The 20,592-nt window shown below is 37.9% G+C and overlaps 2 protein-coding genes across 3 annotated transcripts in view; one reads left to right on the top strand and one right to left on the bottom strand.

Annotated features, from left to right (window-relative positions):
- The window catches only part of FGD4 (FYVE, RhoGEF and PH domain containing 4), a 140,799-nt gene that overhangs the window by 97,976 nt on the left and 22,231 nt on the right, over positions 1-20,592 (bottom strand). The window contains exon 1 of one of the 2 annotated variants that reach the window (XM_082665694.1): positions 14,890-15,145. The exons of the other annotated variant lie outside the window; for it this stretch is intronic. The gene's annotated coding sequence lies outside the window, so the exon portion shown is untranslated. Of the gene's footprint in view, positions 1-14,889; positions 15,146-20,592 lie in introns of those variants that run through there. 2 annotated transcript variants of the gene reach the window in all.
- On the top strand, positions 11,216-12,365 carry LOC309829637 (14-3-3 protein zeta/delta-like). Its single transcript, XM_082665696.1, has one exon. The coding sequence runs from the start codon at positions 11,325-11,327 to the stop codon at positions 11,997-11,999; it is 675 nt and encodes a 224-aa protein (XP_082521822.1). The 5' UTR covers positions 11,216-11,324; the 3' UTR covers positions 12,000-12,365.

The following is a 20,592-nucleotide window of genomic DNA, read 5'->3' as shown; positions in this document are numbered from 1 at the left end:
TTTTGTACCATGGGGGCACATAACCCTTTATAGACAATTGCTCTGGAGAAGGAAACTTCTGGAAGACAAGTAATATTTATATTCCTAGGTAGTTTTTCACAGGATCTTTCATCTAATAACCCTTCAATCTTCAGGTTATTCCTGAAATTAAGATAAGTCATAACATTGACATAAGTGTACTGTACCAATGTTAAAATTATGACTTTAGAAAGTAGGCAGCACAAACAGTAAATGCATTACAGTAAATTTAAAAGTAAATACATGAAAGTAATTTGAAAAAAATCTCCAGAACAATTTTAAGTTGAATTCTTCCAAAATTTTAATCATATTCTCTAGATCAGTCTAGGTAATATGAAGACTACCTAACCCTATGGTTTGATTCTAAGGATGTTATGATAATGAAAATTCCATGATTATATTTTCATCTAAAAGTAACTGTGAATAATATTGGTAAAGAAATATTTCAAAAAGAATGTCATCACCATAATAAAAAGAAAAAAATTCAAATAGGGCTTTCCTGGTAGCGCAGTGGTTGGGAGTCCGCCTGCCGGTGCAGGGGACACGGGTTCGTGCCCCGGTCTGGGAGGACACCGCGTGCCGCGGAGCTGCTGGGCCCGTGAGCCGTGGCCGCTGGGCCTGCGCGTCCGGAGCCTCTGCTCTGCGGCGGGAGGGGCCGCGGCAGTGAGAGGCCCGCGTGCCGCAAAAAAAAAAAAAAAAATTCAAATAATACAATTTTTTAGCCCTGGATTAGAATAAATGCAATTGAATTATAAGATCCAATCCTAAAGAAACCGTCATCTCAAGCACACCCAGTGGCAGGTAAAATGAAATAGCCATTAAGGAGGCAAAATAGTAATGCATATCAAATGCTAGAAAACTGCACATCACCTAGCTCTGCCACTTTGGGCAAGCTATCCTAAACAATGTATACACATAAAGATGAATGCATATGCTTTGCGATAACCTAGAGAGGTGGGATAGGGAGGGTGGGAGGGAGGCTCAAGAGGGAGGGGATATGGGGGTATATGTATGCATATGGCTGATTCACTTTGTTGTACAACAGAACCTAACACAGTACTGTGAAGCAATTATACTCCAATAAAGACTATTTAAAAAAATAAGAAACAAACTATATATATAAAAAGAAAAAGATGAATGTATAACACCATTTAGAAAAGGAGAAAATTAGAAGCAATCTAATAGTTTAATAAATTAACGTTATAACTTTAGTCCTTCCCCCAAGACAAGGTCAGTTCAAAGTAGAAAGAGGCCACACAATATTTGCTTATTTGCTAATCTGAATGAGTTAATAAAGAAGCTTTACTATGCACTTAAGCATTTTTTGGGGTACTCACTAAAAACATACTAGACCTGAAATTATGGTAATTTCCAGGCCTACTACAGTATTATGTAGTAATATTCCCAATATTGTGTCATAGATACGTATTCATTAGATAAATTACCATCTCAAACCAAAGTGCTAAGTTTCCCATTCTTTTCTTCATTTAAATAATGAATTAAAGTTTTGGTATGCCCAAAACAGTCTATTAGAAAATAATTTTTACTCTTATCATTTATATATAAATTATTTAATAACTACCCTGGAGTTTGAAATGAGAGATTTTATTCTATTAATATAAACTTTATTATATTTTAAATGTAAGAGTTCATGTTAAAAGATCACTTTATAATTTACACATTTCGCAGTTTATGGTATGCATCAATGTAAGCAAGCATTCATGTTTAGAACAGATAACCTTTGTCAGTTTCACCATAATCACTATTAACCAGGATGGTGTCTAAAAGATCTTGCAAATGAAGTGCAAATAGAAAATGCTAACTATATTAACCCCAGCTGTAGATAGGGAAATTAGTTCCACACCCTATAACTTTTCAAAGGGCTTTTTTTCCTGATTACCATTGTTATTTTTCTTCTGGTTTCTGAGAAGAGTTTAGGTTTTGATTTTGACACTTTTAATTATTACATCATATACTAATTTGGGATTAACAGCACATTATTTATTAAAATCAAGTTGCTGGTTGTAGACACATTTCTTGCCTCAACATTCACACTGCTTTAGTAGTTTATTACTGAAATATACATAACTAATTTCCTGCTTGAATATATTTTAGAAATTTTGCATAAACATTGGTTTTTCAAAGTTACACTGTGAACTCAGAAGAATCCTGTGTTAATTTTGGCTTTCACTTCACAGCATGTGTTTAACCACCTGTTGATAGGCAAAAATTAATTTTAAATGGTAGAAAGTGCTAGAATTTGATGTATGATACACAAAGAAAAATTAGGAGCCATTTTAAAACATCTGATTATTTTCCTTTTGCTGTCATAGTTCCCTTTTTTAAAAGATGGAAACATACATTTTATCATACTAAGAATTTGTGGCATGTTTTTAAAATTGTAAAAAATATAAAGTTCACCCATAGATTTAAATCAGCTAGACATGTAATGAAGATATCTAATATAGTTCCTGAATCAAAAATAGGATTCAAGCCTGCTTCCCCCGTGGCTAACGATGTAACATCTAGGCAGCTATCCAAGTTGGACACTTCAGAGCTGTCCCTGACACTTCGCACTCCTTCATCCCATCCACACATCCAGTTAATCACCAAGTCCTAACAATTCTACTCCTATACTTTTCAGTTCCTTATCTCTTCTACATCTTTGTGCCACTGTCTTAATTCAAGAAGCTCATCATCTATTTAGCATCTATTGCAGATGTATTTATTATTGCAGATTGTATTTGCTTTATCAATGTCTTTGCTTTGGTAATCAAAAAATAAAATAAAATAAAATAAAATAAAATAAAATCTCACAAAAAAAAAAAAAAGAAGCTCATCATCTCTCTCCTGGACCATCTGTTGCCTGTCAAAATGCCACAGCTCCTGCACCTTGCTACACTAGCCCTTCCTCTATAGTGCTATTAAGGTCATTTTTCCAAGATGTATAAAGGACCTCCTGCTTGCCAGTTTAAAAATCCTGAAGAGCTTTCTCCACTGCCAACAGGATAAAGTCCCACCAAGACATGGTTTACACTAACACAATCTAATGCCATTTATCTTACAAATCCTAACCACTCGACTCCTGTACCCAATCCCAATTCCCAATACTCTAGTTACATCAACTTTCTTGTATTCCAAATGTGTATTGTTCTTTTGGTGGGTTGTTTTTTTTTTTAAAACAGTTGTTAAAGTCGTCGTTGTTCCCTTGATAGGAAATGCCCTTCCTTCTCCACCTGGCAAATCCCGCCCTTCACCCTTAAGATGCAGCACAGAGCTGGCTCCAGAGTGACATCTTTCAGATTCTCTGGCCTGGGCATGAGTCCCTCCTCTCTGTGAAATCACAGCACTTTGCACACACCTTTGTATATAGTCTTAGGACCTTGCATTATACTTAGTTACTCAAGTGAGGTTACTGAGAGCAAGACCATTGCTAGACACAAAAAAAACACTTAAATGTTTATGAAATGAATGCCTGGGAAGCCTGGACCAGGAGATAAACCTATCTAACTTTATCAGAAGGAGATTCCATTTGATCTGTTCTCCACTAGAAATTTTATGCAAATATCATGCCCTTCCCCCTTTCTGCCAGTGTTCACAAACAATAGAATAACTTTCGTGAAAATGTATTATACCTATGGGCAATCAAAAGGGATAGTTCTGGATGGCTGAAAAAATGCAGGAAAAGTAGGGAGCCATTGCATATACTTCAAATCATCCTCCTTTACTCTGTCCTCTTGTCATTTCCACCTGGTCAAAATAACTCAATTTTTACTGATGTTAAAATGTATATGCTCCCTGGGAGGCAAAGAGCTCAGTCTTTCACAAAGTCAAACTACTGAATTAGCTAGTGGCTGTTTTACATGATACAGAACTGGTTCTTCTGAAAGAAGAAACAACTATTCTGGTAATTTTCTGTGACAAGAAAGCAGTAACAAACTCTAATAGGGAATGGGAGTGCTAATGTGAAAAGAGGAGTCCCAAATATTGTAGCACCAATAGATACCTGAAGGTTGAAGCTAAGTGAGCTTAAACATAAATATGCCACTCCTTGAGCCCTCAACGTGGCCATGACCTTGAGTTTAGGATGTACTCATCAGTATTAGTCTAGAAGCTGTTAATCATCACAGAAGAGACTTAATGTATACAATGATCAGAAAGCAGAAAAATAAATCAAGGAAGAGCTATATTATTGATCATTTTACAGCAATAATTTTATGTCTATTCCAATTTTTTAGAGAGGGAAAATCAGCTTTACAGAAAATGCTAAACTAAGTTTCAACCCTGAGATCAACTTACTCTTTAAGGAGCTATGCCTTTTTGTAATAAACAGAAAGAATATACCTTTAGTATTACTTTACTTTGGCAAAAAGATGACGACAACAACAACACATACACACACACCTCAGTAAAATTAAAAGTCTGACTCCTGTGCAGTTCTTTGTAATTTCAAAGACTTTTAATGTCTGAGAGTTAAACGAGCAGGTTCAATTTATGGAATAGCTGTTAATGTATTACTGCCATAATTTAACATAACCACCAAAAGATAAAAATCATGGCGGCTAATCCTAAAGTTTCTTTTCTAGAATGCAGTTAGGCCCACAAACAAGCAGACTGGCTTGACTTTGCTCTCTTTTTCTAAAGTGTAAGTTTTATACCACTTCACTCACTAGAGGATGAACAAGGAAAATGTTCTCCCATTTGTCAAGTCAGCTTGGGTACTCTCCCTTATCCATAAATGGCCAGTGGAATCGTAATTCTGCCTTAGTGTCAATCACTGTAGACCTTAAAAGAACTTCCATCACATAATCCAATCCCTGCATATCACCTTTTTCAAGATGTGAGTGAAATTCATTTCCTCCTGCTTAATCCCACAGACTCTGGCATCTCCTATGAGAATTTCATATCTCTTTCACAAAAGCTACTTGCTTTGTATACCTTCCCCTAACATCTAATTGAATTTTTTAAAACAAGCACTCCAAAGTAAATCTGTTTTCCTAACAGAACATGGGGGTTGAAAAGGACTTTAGAAGTCATCTAATTCTTCATACCTGATAGATGAAGCTTTTCTACAGTACCTCTTATAAATGCTTGTCTAATTTCTATTTGAACAACACCAGTGATAGGAAAATAGCTCTTGAATAGACCATTCTACTTTTAAAAAGTCTATTAGGAAATCCATCCTTAACTTTTTATTACACGATCTATAACACTAATACATACTAGTTATTGGTTACTATTGGTTACTATTGGTATTGGTTACTATTACTATTACTTTACCTAGAACAAGTTTATCCTTCCTACCAAATTGTAATTTGCTTTTTTGAGTATTTTTTATAAGTATAAAATTACTATATGGGCTTCCCTGGTGGCACAGTGGTTAAGAATCCACCTGCCAATGCAGGGGACACGGGTTCGAGCCCTGGTCTGGGAAGATCTCACATGCCGCGGAGCAACTAAGTCCATGCACCACAACTACCGAGCCTGCGCTCTAGAGCCCACGAACCACAACTACTGAGCCTGCGCTCTAGAGCCCGCAAGCCACAAGTACTGAAGCCAGCACGCCTAGAGCCCGTGCCCCACAACAAGAGAAGCCACTGCAATGAGAAGCCCACACACCACAATGAAGAGTAGCCCCCGCTCTCTGCAACTAGAGAAAGCGCACGTACAGCAACTAAGACCCAACGCAGCCAAAAATAAATATATAAATTTTGATAAATAAGTAAATAAATAAAATTACTACGTGGCTTTTGTTAATCATTTAAAATCTATAGAAAAATTATAAAGACAAAAAAAGTGATTCTAAAATCTAGTAATAATGTTTGATGTAATTACCTCTAGTATTTTTCTATGTATTATATAAAATGTAACCTAGTACAGCATACATACAACATGTATATACATTTACATTTCATTGTAAGCATCTTCCTATATATTTTGAGAACATGTTTTTAATATTTGCATAATTTACAATCTCATGAACAGATCATAATTCATTTAGCCATTTTCCTGTTGTTGAACATGTCAGTGTTTTCCCATTTCTTCCCATTCCCACTGGAGCACCTGATGTGATGTGATAAATCATTCACTAGATTACCTAATAACTTACTACTGGTAGATTTCTAAAACTGGAACTGTGAGATCAAAGGACATAAACATCTTTAGCTCTACTGACACATGGAGTAAGTGTGTTCTTCTATTTCCTTGTTTTAATTATTCCCCTTTCAAAGAGTTCCTGTTTCACAGGACATTCTGAGTAGGTAGTTAAGTCAAGTGACCTTGTGTTCCATGGTCACATCTGATGGGACCAAGAGTAAGTGCTGACCAAAGCTTAGCCCATCAGAGTCTAGCTCCAAGGAATCAGTAATTGGAACTTCTGTTTCTGCTAGGCACTGGTACTAAGAACTGGTATAACTGAGATTTGTGGTAGCCATGTTTTTTTTGCCATCCACACAGAGATGCAGAAGGGGCCGGTCTGAAGGACATGGAGTTGTAACTGTCCTGGTTCCAGGCTCCTGTGAGGCCTGGATGAACTTACTGTCCCTTGGCTCCTAGAGACACTTTTTTTATTGTTTCTATATATCCCCCTTTTCTCTTGAGTTATAGTGGGATTCTTTTATTCCTTGCAACAAAATGTTCTCTAATTCAAATAATACATATTACTACATTGTTTCCCAAAAAGTTATATCAATTTACACTGTCATCTGAAGTTACATTGTTATCTGACGTATATAAGGGCGCCAATCCAAAATATAACCATTCAGGAAATTTTTCCCAATGTAATAAAAGAATATTTTATATATTTCTTTAACTGCCAGTTATATAAAACTTTTTTCTCATTTATTAGGCATTTGTGTTTCTTCCTTTTTGAAATATTTGTTCATGTTCCTGGATAACTACTAACTACCTAAAGGCTTCTTAAAGACAGTAGTTATTAATTCTCTTCCTTCATCTCCTTGGAATCTTGTTTCTATACAACTCTGCTACTATGATGTTTAAGTTTCTTATATTTTTTTGACTAGGTTAATGCAATGGCTTTCTAATTGAAACTGAGCTTTTAAGAATATGAGATTGAAGCAGAATAGATCAGGGTTTTAATCATTTAATTACTAGTGAACTTGAAAATAGTATGTATCTAATAGCAAGTTTTATTTGTTCAATGAGGATAAATTCCAATTATCTCAAATGCTTGTTAAAGATTAAATGAGATGATAAATGTACTTTGCATTGTCTGACATACAGAAAACACTGAAAGTCGGTATCGCAATTACAGCAGTTGTGTTATAAGTGTATTTAAACTGGCTCGAATTGAACTACATATGCTTTGCAAATATAAAACAGCTGCACAAGAGAGCGCACAAACACAGTTGCAATAGTTTAAGTCGTTCAGGCAACAGTGTTCATGTGCTCTGTTGTAGGAGTGAGACCCAGAGATCATGAACTTGCTGCTCCCTCATACTGCATACAGCATGACCCCGAAATACGAAAGAAATTATTTCGTCTGGTGCCAAAGCAAAGAAGCAGCAATCTATTCCAATCCTGAAAAAAACACACATACTGGATTGGTCTTAACGAGAGAGCTGATCTCCAAAGCTATGCCTTCCTAAGGGAATTCTCAAGGACTTTTTGAACTCTATACAAGTTTTACTTAATGTGCTGACTTTAGAATCTAAATATAAGAATAAGATATGACTTAATTATATTGTGGTGGTAATGATAGAAGAAGAAAAATTCTGGCCTGCTATGGATGAAGATGAAGAGGAGAAAAAGAACAACTCAGGCTGCCTTGTGTGTTGTTCTCTCCAACGTTTCCATCATTTTAACTGCCAGTTATCTTTTTAGATGACAAAACTGAAGATCTATTCCTTGAATGTTTAAAACTATTCAAAGGTTCCTCATTCTTTATAGTAAAAATTTCTATGCAAACCAAGGTCTCCATTCTCAAATCCTGCCCTACCTTAGCTCAAATTCTACTCAGCTACCAGCAGTTCCCAGGCCCATCATGCCTCCTTGCTTTTGCTGCCTCAGACTATAATTCCCAGCCCACTTCATCTGTCGTCAATCACCTGTTCCTGTCTCCTACACCCCTCCACTGTGTCACCAATCATACTGAATGCAACTGAATGGTTAACAGATTGTTAGTCGAGCACCATGTGAGTACAGACCATTCTAATCATGTTCTTTATCCAGAACCTAGCAAAGGCAGATGGACATGCAAAAAGTCTTCTTTTGGAGGTGATGAATATGTTTATGGCATAGATTAGGGTGATGGTTTTACAAGTGTATACTTATCTCCAAAGCTCGTCAAGTTATATACATTAAATATGTTCAGCCTTTTGTATGTCAATCATCCCTCAATAAAGTGTTGTTTTCTTTTAATCACTTGTTGAATAAATGAATGTGAGGAGTGAGAGGGTGAATGGAAGAGATCAAAGAAAAATTTATCCTATAGAGAGAAGGCAAGTAGTACTCCCAGGTTTTCACTGCCAACCGTAGAAATTACACTGTTCATTTATTTGTTTAATTGTGTATTATCTGTCTCCCCCTCTGTTATGTAAGTTCACTAAAGACCCTGCACCCATTGTGTTCCATGCCCTGTCCTCCACACCTGCAACACTGCCCAGCATAGAGTACAGGTTCAATAAATATTTGATAAGTGAATGCAAGGTTAACACTGATAATAGTAACACAGCCGATGAAGCAATGTCTCAACAGGCAGTAGAGTGGTCCTGAGCAAGGTGAAGCAGATGGGTGGGGTGAGCAGAGCAGAGGGAAGGGAGGCTGGATAAGCAAACACAAGTTGTATGTCTCCAGCAATGTCCACAGAAGAAAGTGCATTAACTCACAACAGAAATATACTAACCAGGTGACAAGTGTGCCCTAGAATGGAACTGTATTTGTCCTTCAGGCTGTCCTTCCTCAGTGCTCCACCGCTACCTGCTCTGGGCGCCATAATCACCAAGCAACGTCCTGACCATGATTTTACTTCTATAGATACAGATACAAGGGCGAGACCCTGCAAACTAAAAAACACAAACATCTAGTTGGCTTGGCAGTTACAGTTTAGGCAGTTATGAAAAATATGTTTCTTATGGCCTTGGTTACTGAGGGAATCATCTTTCAAAGCTGCCCTCCCCCTGGGCACATTGAAAATTGCATTTGTGAGGCTTTAGGGTGATACCCCCAATGTTCTGTGCCTCATCAAGGTAACAACGTAGGAAGTCAGTTGGCTTTACCCATATCTTTGTATTCCTCATGCAATACTGAACATTAGCTGTTTCTGCAACTCAAGTTCTGTGACCCTGGACAAGCTGCTTAATCTTTATGGACCTCAGATTCTTCTCTGACAGATCCTCCCAATCTCTAAATTACGTGAAAATAAACATCTAGCGATGTATAATAGGGATCTAAAAAATCTCTAATAGATTCCATCTGTTTGCCTTATGGAAATACATCTTTATGGAAATAAATCTGGGTTCAGGATCAGGAAACTGGCAAAAATTTTAAAAGAGCACAGGGTTTAAGCAGACAGGGAGGAAGGAAACAACTGCTTACAGGGGAAGTCAGTAACTCAACACCTTTATTAAAATAGAACAATTACAGCCCCCACAGAGTAGGGGTTATTTGTAAAAATATGGAATTTTTCTAAGGATAAGGTATTGCTAGATACCCTCATACAACTCTATCAAGCCATCACTGGGCTTAAAGTGGCGACAACTGAATGAGAAAGGTATGAGTGTGTTACACAGAACTGTTCCAAGGATCTGCTGCTGCCTACATAGACCCATTGCCAATTTATAGAAAGTTTGCCTTTTTATTTTACAGAAGCATAGGAGCAGGTATAAAAACAGAAGAAGAAATATCTCAGAAGAAACTGATGATAATCAAATATATGGCACACTCACAGAAAGAAAAATCCTGCCAAATGCAACCACCTTTGAGCCATAGCTTTTGGGTGAGTTTACAACATTCATGTGCACATTGTATATAGGTGTCACACCCTGTAGCTCTACAACTAACACAGCAATGCAAAATTTTTACTGATGCACAAAATTAACTCATTCTAAGCATTTCTTGAAACCATGGCAATATGGAACTGTAGGAGAGGGCAAAAGAAGGCAATTTTTACTACATCTATTTTAAAAAGTCACATTTTTATGCAAACAGCTTCAATACCAGGGACATGTGAACAAAGCAGCATCAGCAATGACAGCATCAACAGGCACTCCTTTCCTTCAAATCCCTAGTGTTCCATCGTCTCAGCGCAAGGGCCAAATGGACCACCATGGCCAAAAATAATGAACGGCAAAAATGGATTATAAATCTGTATCCCAAAAGCAAAAAAGACTCAATTTAGAAGTTAGACAGAATGTGGCAATAACAGGAAGAAAAATGTAATAATTTAACTGCTGTTTATGAGCTCTTTGGTCTACTTATTCAAATAGTTAAGTCAGGCAGCATTCCAGCATAATGTGTCAAAGAAGCAGAAAGACTTGACTGTTTGTCCCGAACTAGTGGTGGGTTGACATGCTGTCTACTCAGACTGTTATGGATTTGAATCATTCCAGGCACTTTATTCAGAGTTTCCAATTTGTCATCTATATAATACTTTTATAAGAAATAACTCTAAATAAGGGTTGCTTTACATATTTACAAACATAAAGCTAAACTTGCCATTTAGTAAAATCTTAAGTTGTACTGAAGGACTGAAAAGTGTCATGCCATCGAAGAGTTTGAAGAGTTGGAAGAAGGGTCACAAAGCACTGAAATCTAGCACCTCCCTCCACCCTCAGAGACAAGGACAGTGGGAACCAGGAAGCAGTGCTTCACAGCTGACCTGACATTCTCAACTTGTTACCACAAGACTGTGGACATGGTGGTGGGTCTGACCACTGACAATGTTTGTAAATGAAAGTGAACACATCACCATGAGCAATAAGAGATACCAGGTCCAAAACCCACACCCCCTCGAGGAAACTAACGTCATGGGACTCACTAGTAGGGATCACAGGTGCTTCAGGGACTGTCCCACTGCCCATTCCTCTTCACCAATTTCAGAAAGTGTAACCCTAAGCTTCTTGTCTTGTCAGTGGCTGACGGAACAAAGTTTTTCAACACATTTTGAACACCCCTGTGGCTTTATTCTTTATTACTCAGAAAAATCAGGCAAGAAACATATTAATAGGAGACTGCTGAGCCCCATCCGTCCTTCGTCACCCACTCAGGACACAGAACATCCAGTCATGGATAAAAATGAGCCGGTGTAGAAGGCCAAACTGGCCGAGGAGGCTGAGCGATATGACGACATGGCGGCCTGCATGAAGTCTGTAACTGAGCAAGGAGCTGAATTATCCAATGAGGAGAGGAATCTTCTCTCAGTTGCTTATAAAAATGTTGTAGGAGCCCATAGGTCATCTTGGAGGGTCGTCTCAAGTATTGAGCAAAAGACAGAAGGTGCTGAGAAAAAACAGCAGATGGCTCGAGAATACAGAGAGAAAATTGAGACTGAGCTAAGAGATATCTGCAATGATGTGCTGTCTCTTTTGGAAAAGTTCTTGATCCCCGATGCTTCCCAAGCAGAGAGCAAAGTCTTCTATTTGAAAACGAAAGGAGACTACTACCGCTATTTGGCTGAGGTTGCTGCTGATGACAAGAAAGGGATTGTGGATCAATCACGGCAAGCATACCAAGAAGCTTTTGAAATCAGCAAAAAGGAAATGCAGCCAACACATCCTATCAGATTGGGTCTGGCCCTTAACTTCTCTGTGTTCTATTATGAGATTCTGAACTCCCCTGAGAAAGCCTGCTCTCTTGCACAAGCAGCATTTGATGAAGCCATTGCTGAACTTGATACATTAAGCGAAGAGTCATACAAAGACAGCACACTAATAATAATGCAGTTACCGAGACACAACTTGACATTGTGGACATCGGATACCCAAGGAGACGAAGCTGAAGAAGGAGAAGGAGGGGAAAATTAAAAGGCCTTCCAACTTTTGTCTGCCTCATTCTAAAATTTACACAGTAGACCATTTGTCACCCATGCTGTCCCACAAATAGTTTTTTGTTTATGATTTATGACAGGTTTATGTTACTTCTACTTGAATTTCTCTATTTCCCATGTGGTTTTTATGTTTAATATTAGGGGAGTAGAGCCAGTTAACATTTAGGGAGTTATCTGTTTTCATCTTGAGGTGGCCAATATGGGGATGTGGAATTTTTATACAAGTTATAAATGTTTGGCATAGTACTTTTGGTACATTGTGGCTTCACAAGGGCCAGTGTTAAAACTGCTTCCATGTCTAAGCAAAGAAAACTACCTCGTATTGCTTTGTCCTGGTGGGGAATAAAAGGGATAATTGGTTCCAGTCACAGGTGTAGCTGTGGGTACTTTTAGGTTTGGAGCACTTACAAGGCTATAGTAGAAATAGATATCCCATGGATATTACATGTTAAACCATGTGTTATCTGTGGAATACTCAGTCTCAATGTGCACACCATTGACTACAGCTACAGAAGTGCTCCTTTAGTTGTGACCCAATTTACTCTGGATAAGGGCAGAAACAGTTCACATTCCATTATTTGTAAAGTTACCTGCTGTTTGCTTTCATTATTTTTGCTACACTCATTTTATTTGTATTTAAATGTTTTAGGCAACCTAAGAACAAATGTACAAGTAAAGATGCAGTAAAAATGAATTGCGTGATATTCATTACTTCACGTATATCAAGCGAAGCAGTAAAACAAAAAACCCATGTATTTAACATTTTTTAGGGTTTTTTTTGCTTTTGTGGGGTTTTTTTGTTTTGTTTTTGTTTTGTGTTTTTGTGTGTGTGTGTGTGTTTTGATACTTGCCTAACATGCATGTGCTGTAAAAATAGTTAACAGGGAAATAACTTGAGATGATGGCTAGCTTTGTTTAATGTCTTATGAGATTTTCATGAACAATCCAAGCATAATTGTTAAGAACATGTGTATTAAGTTCATGTAAGTGGAATAAAAGTTTTATGAATGGACTTTTCAAAAAAAAGAAACATATTAATAAACATATTTATAAGTGAAAACAAATGATTAAATGCCTGCCAATACCTATAAAATACTGGGATACATTCTGACATAAATACTCACTTAAAAAAAACACAATCTTATAACTTTAACTTAGTAACAATCAAAATAGTAAAGAAATTCACAAACACTTAGAGAACTTTAGAAGTGTACTGATTTGCCCAGTTCACCTTAACTGCTTGAGTAACCACATCCCAGGCACACAGATGCTCACACACTTCATACCCATTCACTCATAGGCTTTTCAGGTTTCTAAGACACAAGGTAATTAAGGCAACATAAACAGCCTAATGTTCTTAAATTATCTCATTTCCTCCCCAAACTTATATTGCTTATGAACAATTGTTTTATGGGTGAAAATTTCATCTAAATAATACAATATTCACTTAAAATTTTTTACAGATGCTGCCAAGGAAATTTTCAGGCAGATACATATCTATTATTACTGAAAAAGATGCTTTTTTAGAGCCAGTATGCACCTAATCTAATTTTGCATATTAAAAAACTTTAGAATAATAAGAATAATATAATGTATTAATTAGACCAGTAAGCACAAAAGAAAGTAAGAATTTTAGCTACAATAAGTCAACTACAATAAATACCAAGAACCCACAATTAGCAGTCAGGCCTGAAAACCTGTTCTTGAAGTAAGAACATGAGTCCTTGACCAATTCAAGGTTATCTAATTTTATATTATAATAAAAAAAAAATCAAACAAGTAGGGCCTGTTGGCAATGACCCTTTCTAGCTCTCTGGGCAGCCACTGACCCACTGGCATGAATGTCCAAAACGACAGCAGAACAGCAGAATTAGAGGAACTAAAGCTGCATTAGCAAATCCTCTCCTTGCAACCCCTTCCTATATCAAATAAAAATGGCAGACCCAGCTAGACTCACAGATCCCTGGCGCTACGGTTTAAATGATAGGAAAACTTACACAAAAGAAGTATCCAGAGTACAGACAGCACTCTTTTTGTTTTTCACTTTCATGTTTTAGGGCTCAGTTTTGGGGAAGGGGATACAATGCTGCTTTACAAAGGACATAGAAGTCCCTTGTTTGAGCTACCAACCTCTTAGCCACACAGAAAAATGTCAGTCATCCATTTGTTAGCACCAAAATCTCCTTCTACTGCTTACAATATGCACCACACATTTTAAGGGGCTGTTCAAACAGAAAAACAAAGGCAGCCCTTGAAATAGAAGCAGATCTTCCTAGCTTTGCCCCTTCCTTTATCACTTATGCCTACATGCCTGCCGTTAAAGCACTGTCACATTGTTTCCACATGCTCAGGCCCTTGAAACTTGTGCAAAAGCATTGCAAAATAAAACTGCATAAACATCACATTACAAAACATGAGCTAGTAATAAATAGTAGGTCAGTCATGTGGGCCAGAATAATGATTAATAAAATCATAACTTACAAATGTCCCTGACCTGAGACTTTTTTTTTACTTGAAGAAGACATTGAACACGTTGTGGTCATGGGTGTATTTCAAAAAGCATATTGGTACAATTCACTCTGAGAAACCATTTAAAATGATTGTCTTTTTGCCAGTTTCAGTGGTCATAATACAATTTCACAGGCATGAAAAAATTTTAAAGATTAGAGAATAATTCTTTCATTTTTCCAACATCAACTTGTAATTGTATAGGTATAACTGAGCTGCTTAAAATCAATCAACAGAAGTGTGTAATGCTGGAGGCTCCTTCCAGAAAAGCTTATAGCTCCCTTTCCTTGGACCACATAGAGATAATGCCCCACACCAAATGTAGTACAAACTGGATACACAGTACTAGGATTACTTACCTTATAAAAGCTGAATTTATTCCTCTTGGTTAGAAGTCACAAATGGTTAAGAAGTAAAACTCCCTTCATTTGTTCTTCTAGTGAGCCAAATCTAGCCTCCCATTAACCCAGTCCATTGCAGATAATTTCACACAGCACACGCTCCCGGTTTCCAGCCCAGCAAGGATAATCACATTCCGGCGGGGAGTGAACAGATGGTGGATTCCATGGTAACCAGCCCTCCTAAGGCGATTGGTAGAAGTGTGTGACTACTGCTTATTGGGTAACAATCGCTGTCTTTGTGCTCCAGCCTTGCAAATCCTAAAGGAAAGAACGAACATATAGCCACTCACATGCGCAGGGGCTTGCCTAGCAGGTGTTTGGCTATTTAAACAAGGCAATACAGGCCAATTAAAAGCTGTCCTGTAAATCTACCCTTGAAGGTACAAAGTCCTAACATGTCAGATAGCGTCCACTGCTCATTCAGGGAGAAAGGTCACATGAGGCTTAACTTGACAAACAGAAAATAAAACTTGAAAGTTAACTTGAAAATTCAAGATAACGCATTCCAGAAATCTAAGCTGCATCAGTAAGTTCTTTTCCGATTTACAATCCACATCAGAAGTGAAACTGGTTTTACATTTAGATCTTCTTAAATAAAATTTTGAAATTTGCAAAACTTAGTTTGAAAATAAAAGTTTTCCAAATCAATTATAAATGTACACGTAATAATTTTTTTAAACTTACATAAATTCATTTTTACTGTTTTTGTTGATGTGGAAGGAGAGGGAGAGGCTACTAAACTTCAAATTTTCATAAGGGGCTTATGCAATTATAGGATTGAAATCTCTTGGTTACGTACTCTCTACTGGGTTTAATTTGTTTCTGCATCCATGAAAGTCAATTCAGCAGGAAAAGAGCTTTCCCCCAATCCGTGGTGCTCAAGGAATCAGAGAATACGTCCTTGGAAGAGCAAAATGGCTGAAAACCAAATATATACCACACCTAAACCAACTACTGGAAATAATGCATAAATCTAAAACAGATAAACTCTAAGCACTCAAAATAAATCCATCAGAAATAAATTTTTTAAAGGCAAGGAAAAGAAATAATTAGGATATAAGCTTAAAGCAAAAACTAAATAAAACAAAAATTGTGAGCTGTGACTAGACCTTTACGTCTTAATTACCTCATTACTCTATGGTTACCCACTATCCTAAATTTAGGACTTCTTTTCTTGGCATGAACAGAAATGAGACACAAATGTTGAAAGGAAAAAGACAAAACTATTATTTGCAAATGATACAATTCTACTGTAGAAAAATAAATTCAAAGAAATCAAGGATATTATTTATAATACCCGAAATTTAGTGATGTGGCCAAACATATCAATATAATTCCTTTATAAGGCAAAAACTATCAGAATACTGGTGAAATTTACTAACAAGGGCACACAACACTTGGGGATAATATCAAGAACTGTGTATGAACTATTTGGGGAACAAAGAAATGAACTCTTATCAGAAGAAATAAAACTAAATGGAGAGAAATAATGCACTGCTAGATACAAAGATCCATTTTAAAGATGCCAATTCTTCTCAAATTACCAGATAGTCAGTCTTCTAGTAAATTTATATATATATAACATATATATATGTATATATGTGTGTGTGTGTGTGTGTATATATATATATAGTTTTCCAGTAAAATTTCCAACATACTTTAGGAAATAAATTAAACAAAGTGACTCTAAAGTTTATGTGGATTAAAAAAATGAAAATACCAATGAAAATTCTATGAGAGGAGTAATAATGGGTAAAATAACTGTACCAAGTTTTTTAAACATGTTAAAAATACTATAAACATACAGCTATCTCCCAAATTTATAACTCCAGGACAAATCTCTTTCCCCGTGAATTGCAGATTCCTACATCTAACTACTTACTGAACATCTCTGCCTGATTAATGTTTAATAAATATCTCCAACATAACATCCCAAAACTCAACTCCCAATTTCTCACCCAAACCTGCTCCTCCTGAATCCCTCCTTGTTTTTGGAAACAGCAACTCCAACATTCCAATCACTCGAGCTGAAAGCCTGAGAGCCCATCTTTGACTTCTCTCTTTCACTGACATCTTCACATACAACCTGACAGCTCATGACATGGGCTATTTCTTCCAATACGGCCACTTCTAATATGGCCCCTCCACCACTTCCACCTGGTCTAGGCCATACCACCTCTCACCTGGATTCCTTAATAATTTCCTAATTAAACTCTCTGCTTCCACTTTGCCCTGTACAGGCTATAAAACCTAAGCAGATAATGAGAATTCTCTTCTCAAAACTGACTTTCCCCTTGCACTGAGGATGAAAGTTCCATTCTGTATGAGGGCTTAAAAAGCCCTTAATAGGGCTTCCCTGGTGGCACAGTGGTTGAGAGTCCGCCTGCCGATGCAGGGGACACAGGTTCTTGCCCCAGTCCAGGAAGATCCCACATGCTGCGGAGCGGCTGGGCCCGTGAGCCATGGCCACTAAGCCTGCGCGTCCGGAGCCTGTGCTCCGCAACGGGAGAGGCCACAGCAGTGAGAGGCCCGCGTACCGCAAAAAAAAAAAAAAAAAGCCCTTAATAACCTGCACCTCACCCCCATTAACTCACTTGATTCGTCTCCCACAACCCTCTCCTCCCTTCTGTGAGCTCTCCAGGCAGAGTCTGACATTGTCTCTTCTCAGCACCTTTTCAGTAACTTGGACAGTGACAGTGTTTACTACAGGCCAGAGTTCTCTGCACACATCTCCATTTACAAACCGATAGCCCCTCAAAGCCAGGGACTGTGCCAATCTGATCTTTGTGCTCCTGGTGTCAAGCAAAGGTCCTTATACACAGTGAGTACTTACTGAATCTGTTGAATGAATAACAGCTTGCTGAAGAATTTTTTATTCTAGGGAAAATTTAGAGGCAACTTAAGAATCTAATAATAGATGAATGGTTATGCAAATAAGAATGTATTCAACTTGATAGAATATCATGCAGTTATTAAAAATACGGTCATGGACTTCCCCGGTGGTCCAGTGGTTAAGACTCCACCTTCCAGTGCAGGGGGAGTGGGTTTGATCCCTGGTTGAGGAATTAAGGTCCTATCTGCTGCAGGGTGCAGCCAAAAATTTTTTTTAATAAAATTAAAATATGGTCACAAAGACTATATGGCATAAGGGAAATGTGAATGGTATAATATTAACAATGGGGACTTCCCTGGTGGTGCAGTGGTTAAGAATCCACCTGCCAGTGCAGGGGACATGGGTTCGAGCCCTGGTCGGGGAAGATCCCACATGCCGCGGAGCAACTAAGCCCGTGCGCCACAACTACTAAGCCTGTGCTCTAGAGCCCACGAGCCACAACTACTGAAGCCTGCGCGCCTAGAGCCCGTGCTCCGCAACAAGAGAAGCCACCCCAATGAAAAGTCTGCACACTGCAATGAAGAGTAGCCCCTGCTCACCGCAACTAGAGAAAGCCTGCACGCAGCCAACGAAGACCCAACGCAGCCAAAAATAAATAAATTTATAAAAAAAATAATAAATGTTCTACTTACTGAGTCCCTAGTATGTGCTAGGAACTATAATAAGCACTTTACAAATATTTTATTTAAACCTCACAGAGATTATGAAGTAGGTATTACTATCCTCATTTTTCAGTTATGGAAACAGACTCAGAAACTAAGTTCTTTGCCCTACATCTCACTGCTGAGACTAGAACCTCATGTAAGACCAAAGCTTGGGTCTGATCATTAAGCCACACTACCTCCTGGAAGTGTAGGGGAAAAAAATACATAACTGAGTACTAACTATGAACAACTACATAAAAAAGAAAAGATTCTTAGGAAGAAAAGTCTAAGCCTCTGTATCTCAAAATTATAAGAGCAGCTGTGAGGAAGAAATATTGGTGATGTTTTCCTTTTTCTGTTTTCCAAAATTTTTAATGTCATAAATGATAATTTTCTAAAAATAATATTTATTCTTCCTACACATATTTTTCAATGTTCACCCCACTATGTTCTTGGGTGGATCTACTAACTATCAAGACAATAAAAAAAAAACTAAAAAGGGGCTTGCCTGGTGGCGCAGTGGTTGAGAGTCTGCCTGCCGATGCAGGGGATACAGGTTCGTGCCCCGGTCCGGGAAGATCCCACATGCCGCGGAGCGGCTAGGCCCGTGAGCCATGGCCGCTGAGCCTGCGCGTCCGGAGCCTGTGCTCCGCAACGGGAGAGGCCACAACAGTGAGAGGCCCGCATACCGCGAAAAAATTAAAAAAAAACTAAAAAGAATCTGGCTTATAGTTTCTAGGAAATTGATTCTGTCAGAATTACTCAGAAAGAAAAAAAAGGCAGATCTAAGAAAGGCAAATTAGTAGTGTCCTCTTTAGCTCCAGGTTCACCTCTGGCTGTTCTAACATTGTCTCCACAACAGCATCTCAAGCCACTCTGCTCAGAATCTAATAATAGGGTCCCCAAACTTAAGCTGTAGGACACGTGTCAAATAGTCAATAATCCCCATAAAGGTTCTTGAGATAAAAAGGTGTTGGAAGCAGAGACGCCTGATAATTTATCTTCTTCAAATACTGGGCAGTCTGCAGTGTTGCCTAGAACTTGTTATAAGTAGCCACTGTGCCAGCTGAGCAGTGATCAAATAACCTTGGGAGTATTTTTCTATCTCCCTTCACTATTGAATCTATACCTAGGCACATATTTTTGGAATGTTTTTAAGCCCTTAGCTTTTACAAAGCTCAATAATAGAAAGACTCCCTAATTAGAAATTCAGAAACCTGGACTCTAGTCCCTGCTTAACCACTGGTATGATATGGCAAGCCGTTGCCCTCTCTGGTCCTGTGCACTGCAGTCACAGAATGAGAGCACTAGGTTAGATCATCTTCAAAGATCTCTTCTATTCTAAACTAATGAGAATGAATGTTGGAGGAAGGAGGATCCCTCCTCATTCTTACTGGTTTCAGCAGAAAAGGAGAAAGGGGCTAGAGCAACAAGGACAAGAATAAATATTTATTTGTTTTCCAAAATGAAATGGCATACTAAAAATTTCTGGGTACAACCCTTAGGTGTAGTATGACTGAAAGGTCTGAGCAGGAGGTATTACTGAAGTACCAGGTGAGATGGCAATTGTACCCACAACAAAGATGCCCTGTGCAGGTGCACTTCGAGTAACATTACCACCAGCTCAGTTCTCACCACATTCTCTTTTTCTTGCTGAAACTCCTTCTTGACAAATAGTTCATATTACGAAGTGACTGGATATTATTAGGGTTTTGTCTGTGAATATGAAACAGACTCAAGTTACCTATCCTAATTGGAGATAAATTTATCATGTAAGCCTAAGAAGCACCAGGTTAAACAACAGAGTTAACCAGTCACAGACACTGAAACACAAAATGCAACGTCTGAAAAAGGTGACATTTTCTTAGATATTTTCAGTGTGTACCAAGAATTTTGTATTTTTGCTTAACATTCTATGTAAGAGTTTTTTTATTTGACTGTTTTGCAATTAGTTCTATGAAGATGATTTAGAGCAAAAATATATTTGCAAGGTACGAAGTACCTGACAAGCAAAAGAAAACATTGAAATAAATGGAACTTCTCTGCCCAGTTTGCAAAGTGTTAACAACGATGCAGTAACAAATTCCCTGGCGGTCCAGTGGTTAGGACTTGGCTCTTTCACTG

The sequence above is a fragment of the Grampus griseus genome (genome assembly GCF_964374135.1).
Source record: "Grampus griseus genome assembly, chromosome: 11".
In the NCBI taxonomy this organism is placed as follows: Eukaryota; Metazoa; Chordata; class Mammalia; order Artiodactyla; family Delphinidae; genus Grampus; species Grampus griseus.
Note: the sequence above shows the minus strand (reverse complement) of the source record. Positions and strands in the feature narration are given on the sequence as shown.

What these genes read in the sequence shown, in the direction of transcription:
- LOC309829637 (XM_082665696.1), top strand. Translation starts at nt 11,325, where the DNA reads ATGGCGGCCTGCATGAAGTCTGTAACTGAGCAAGGAGCTGAATTATCC.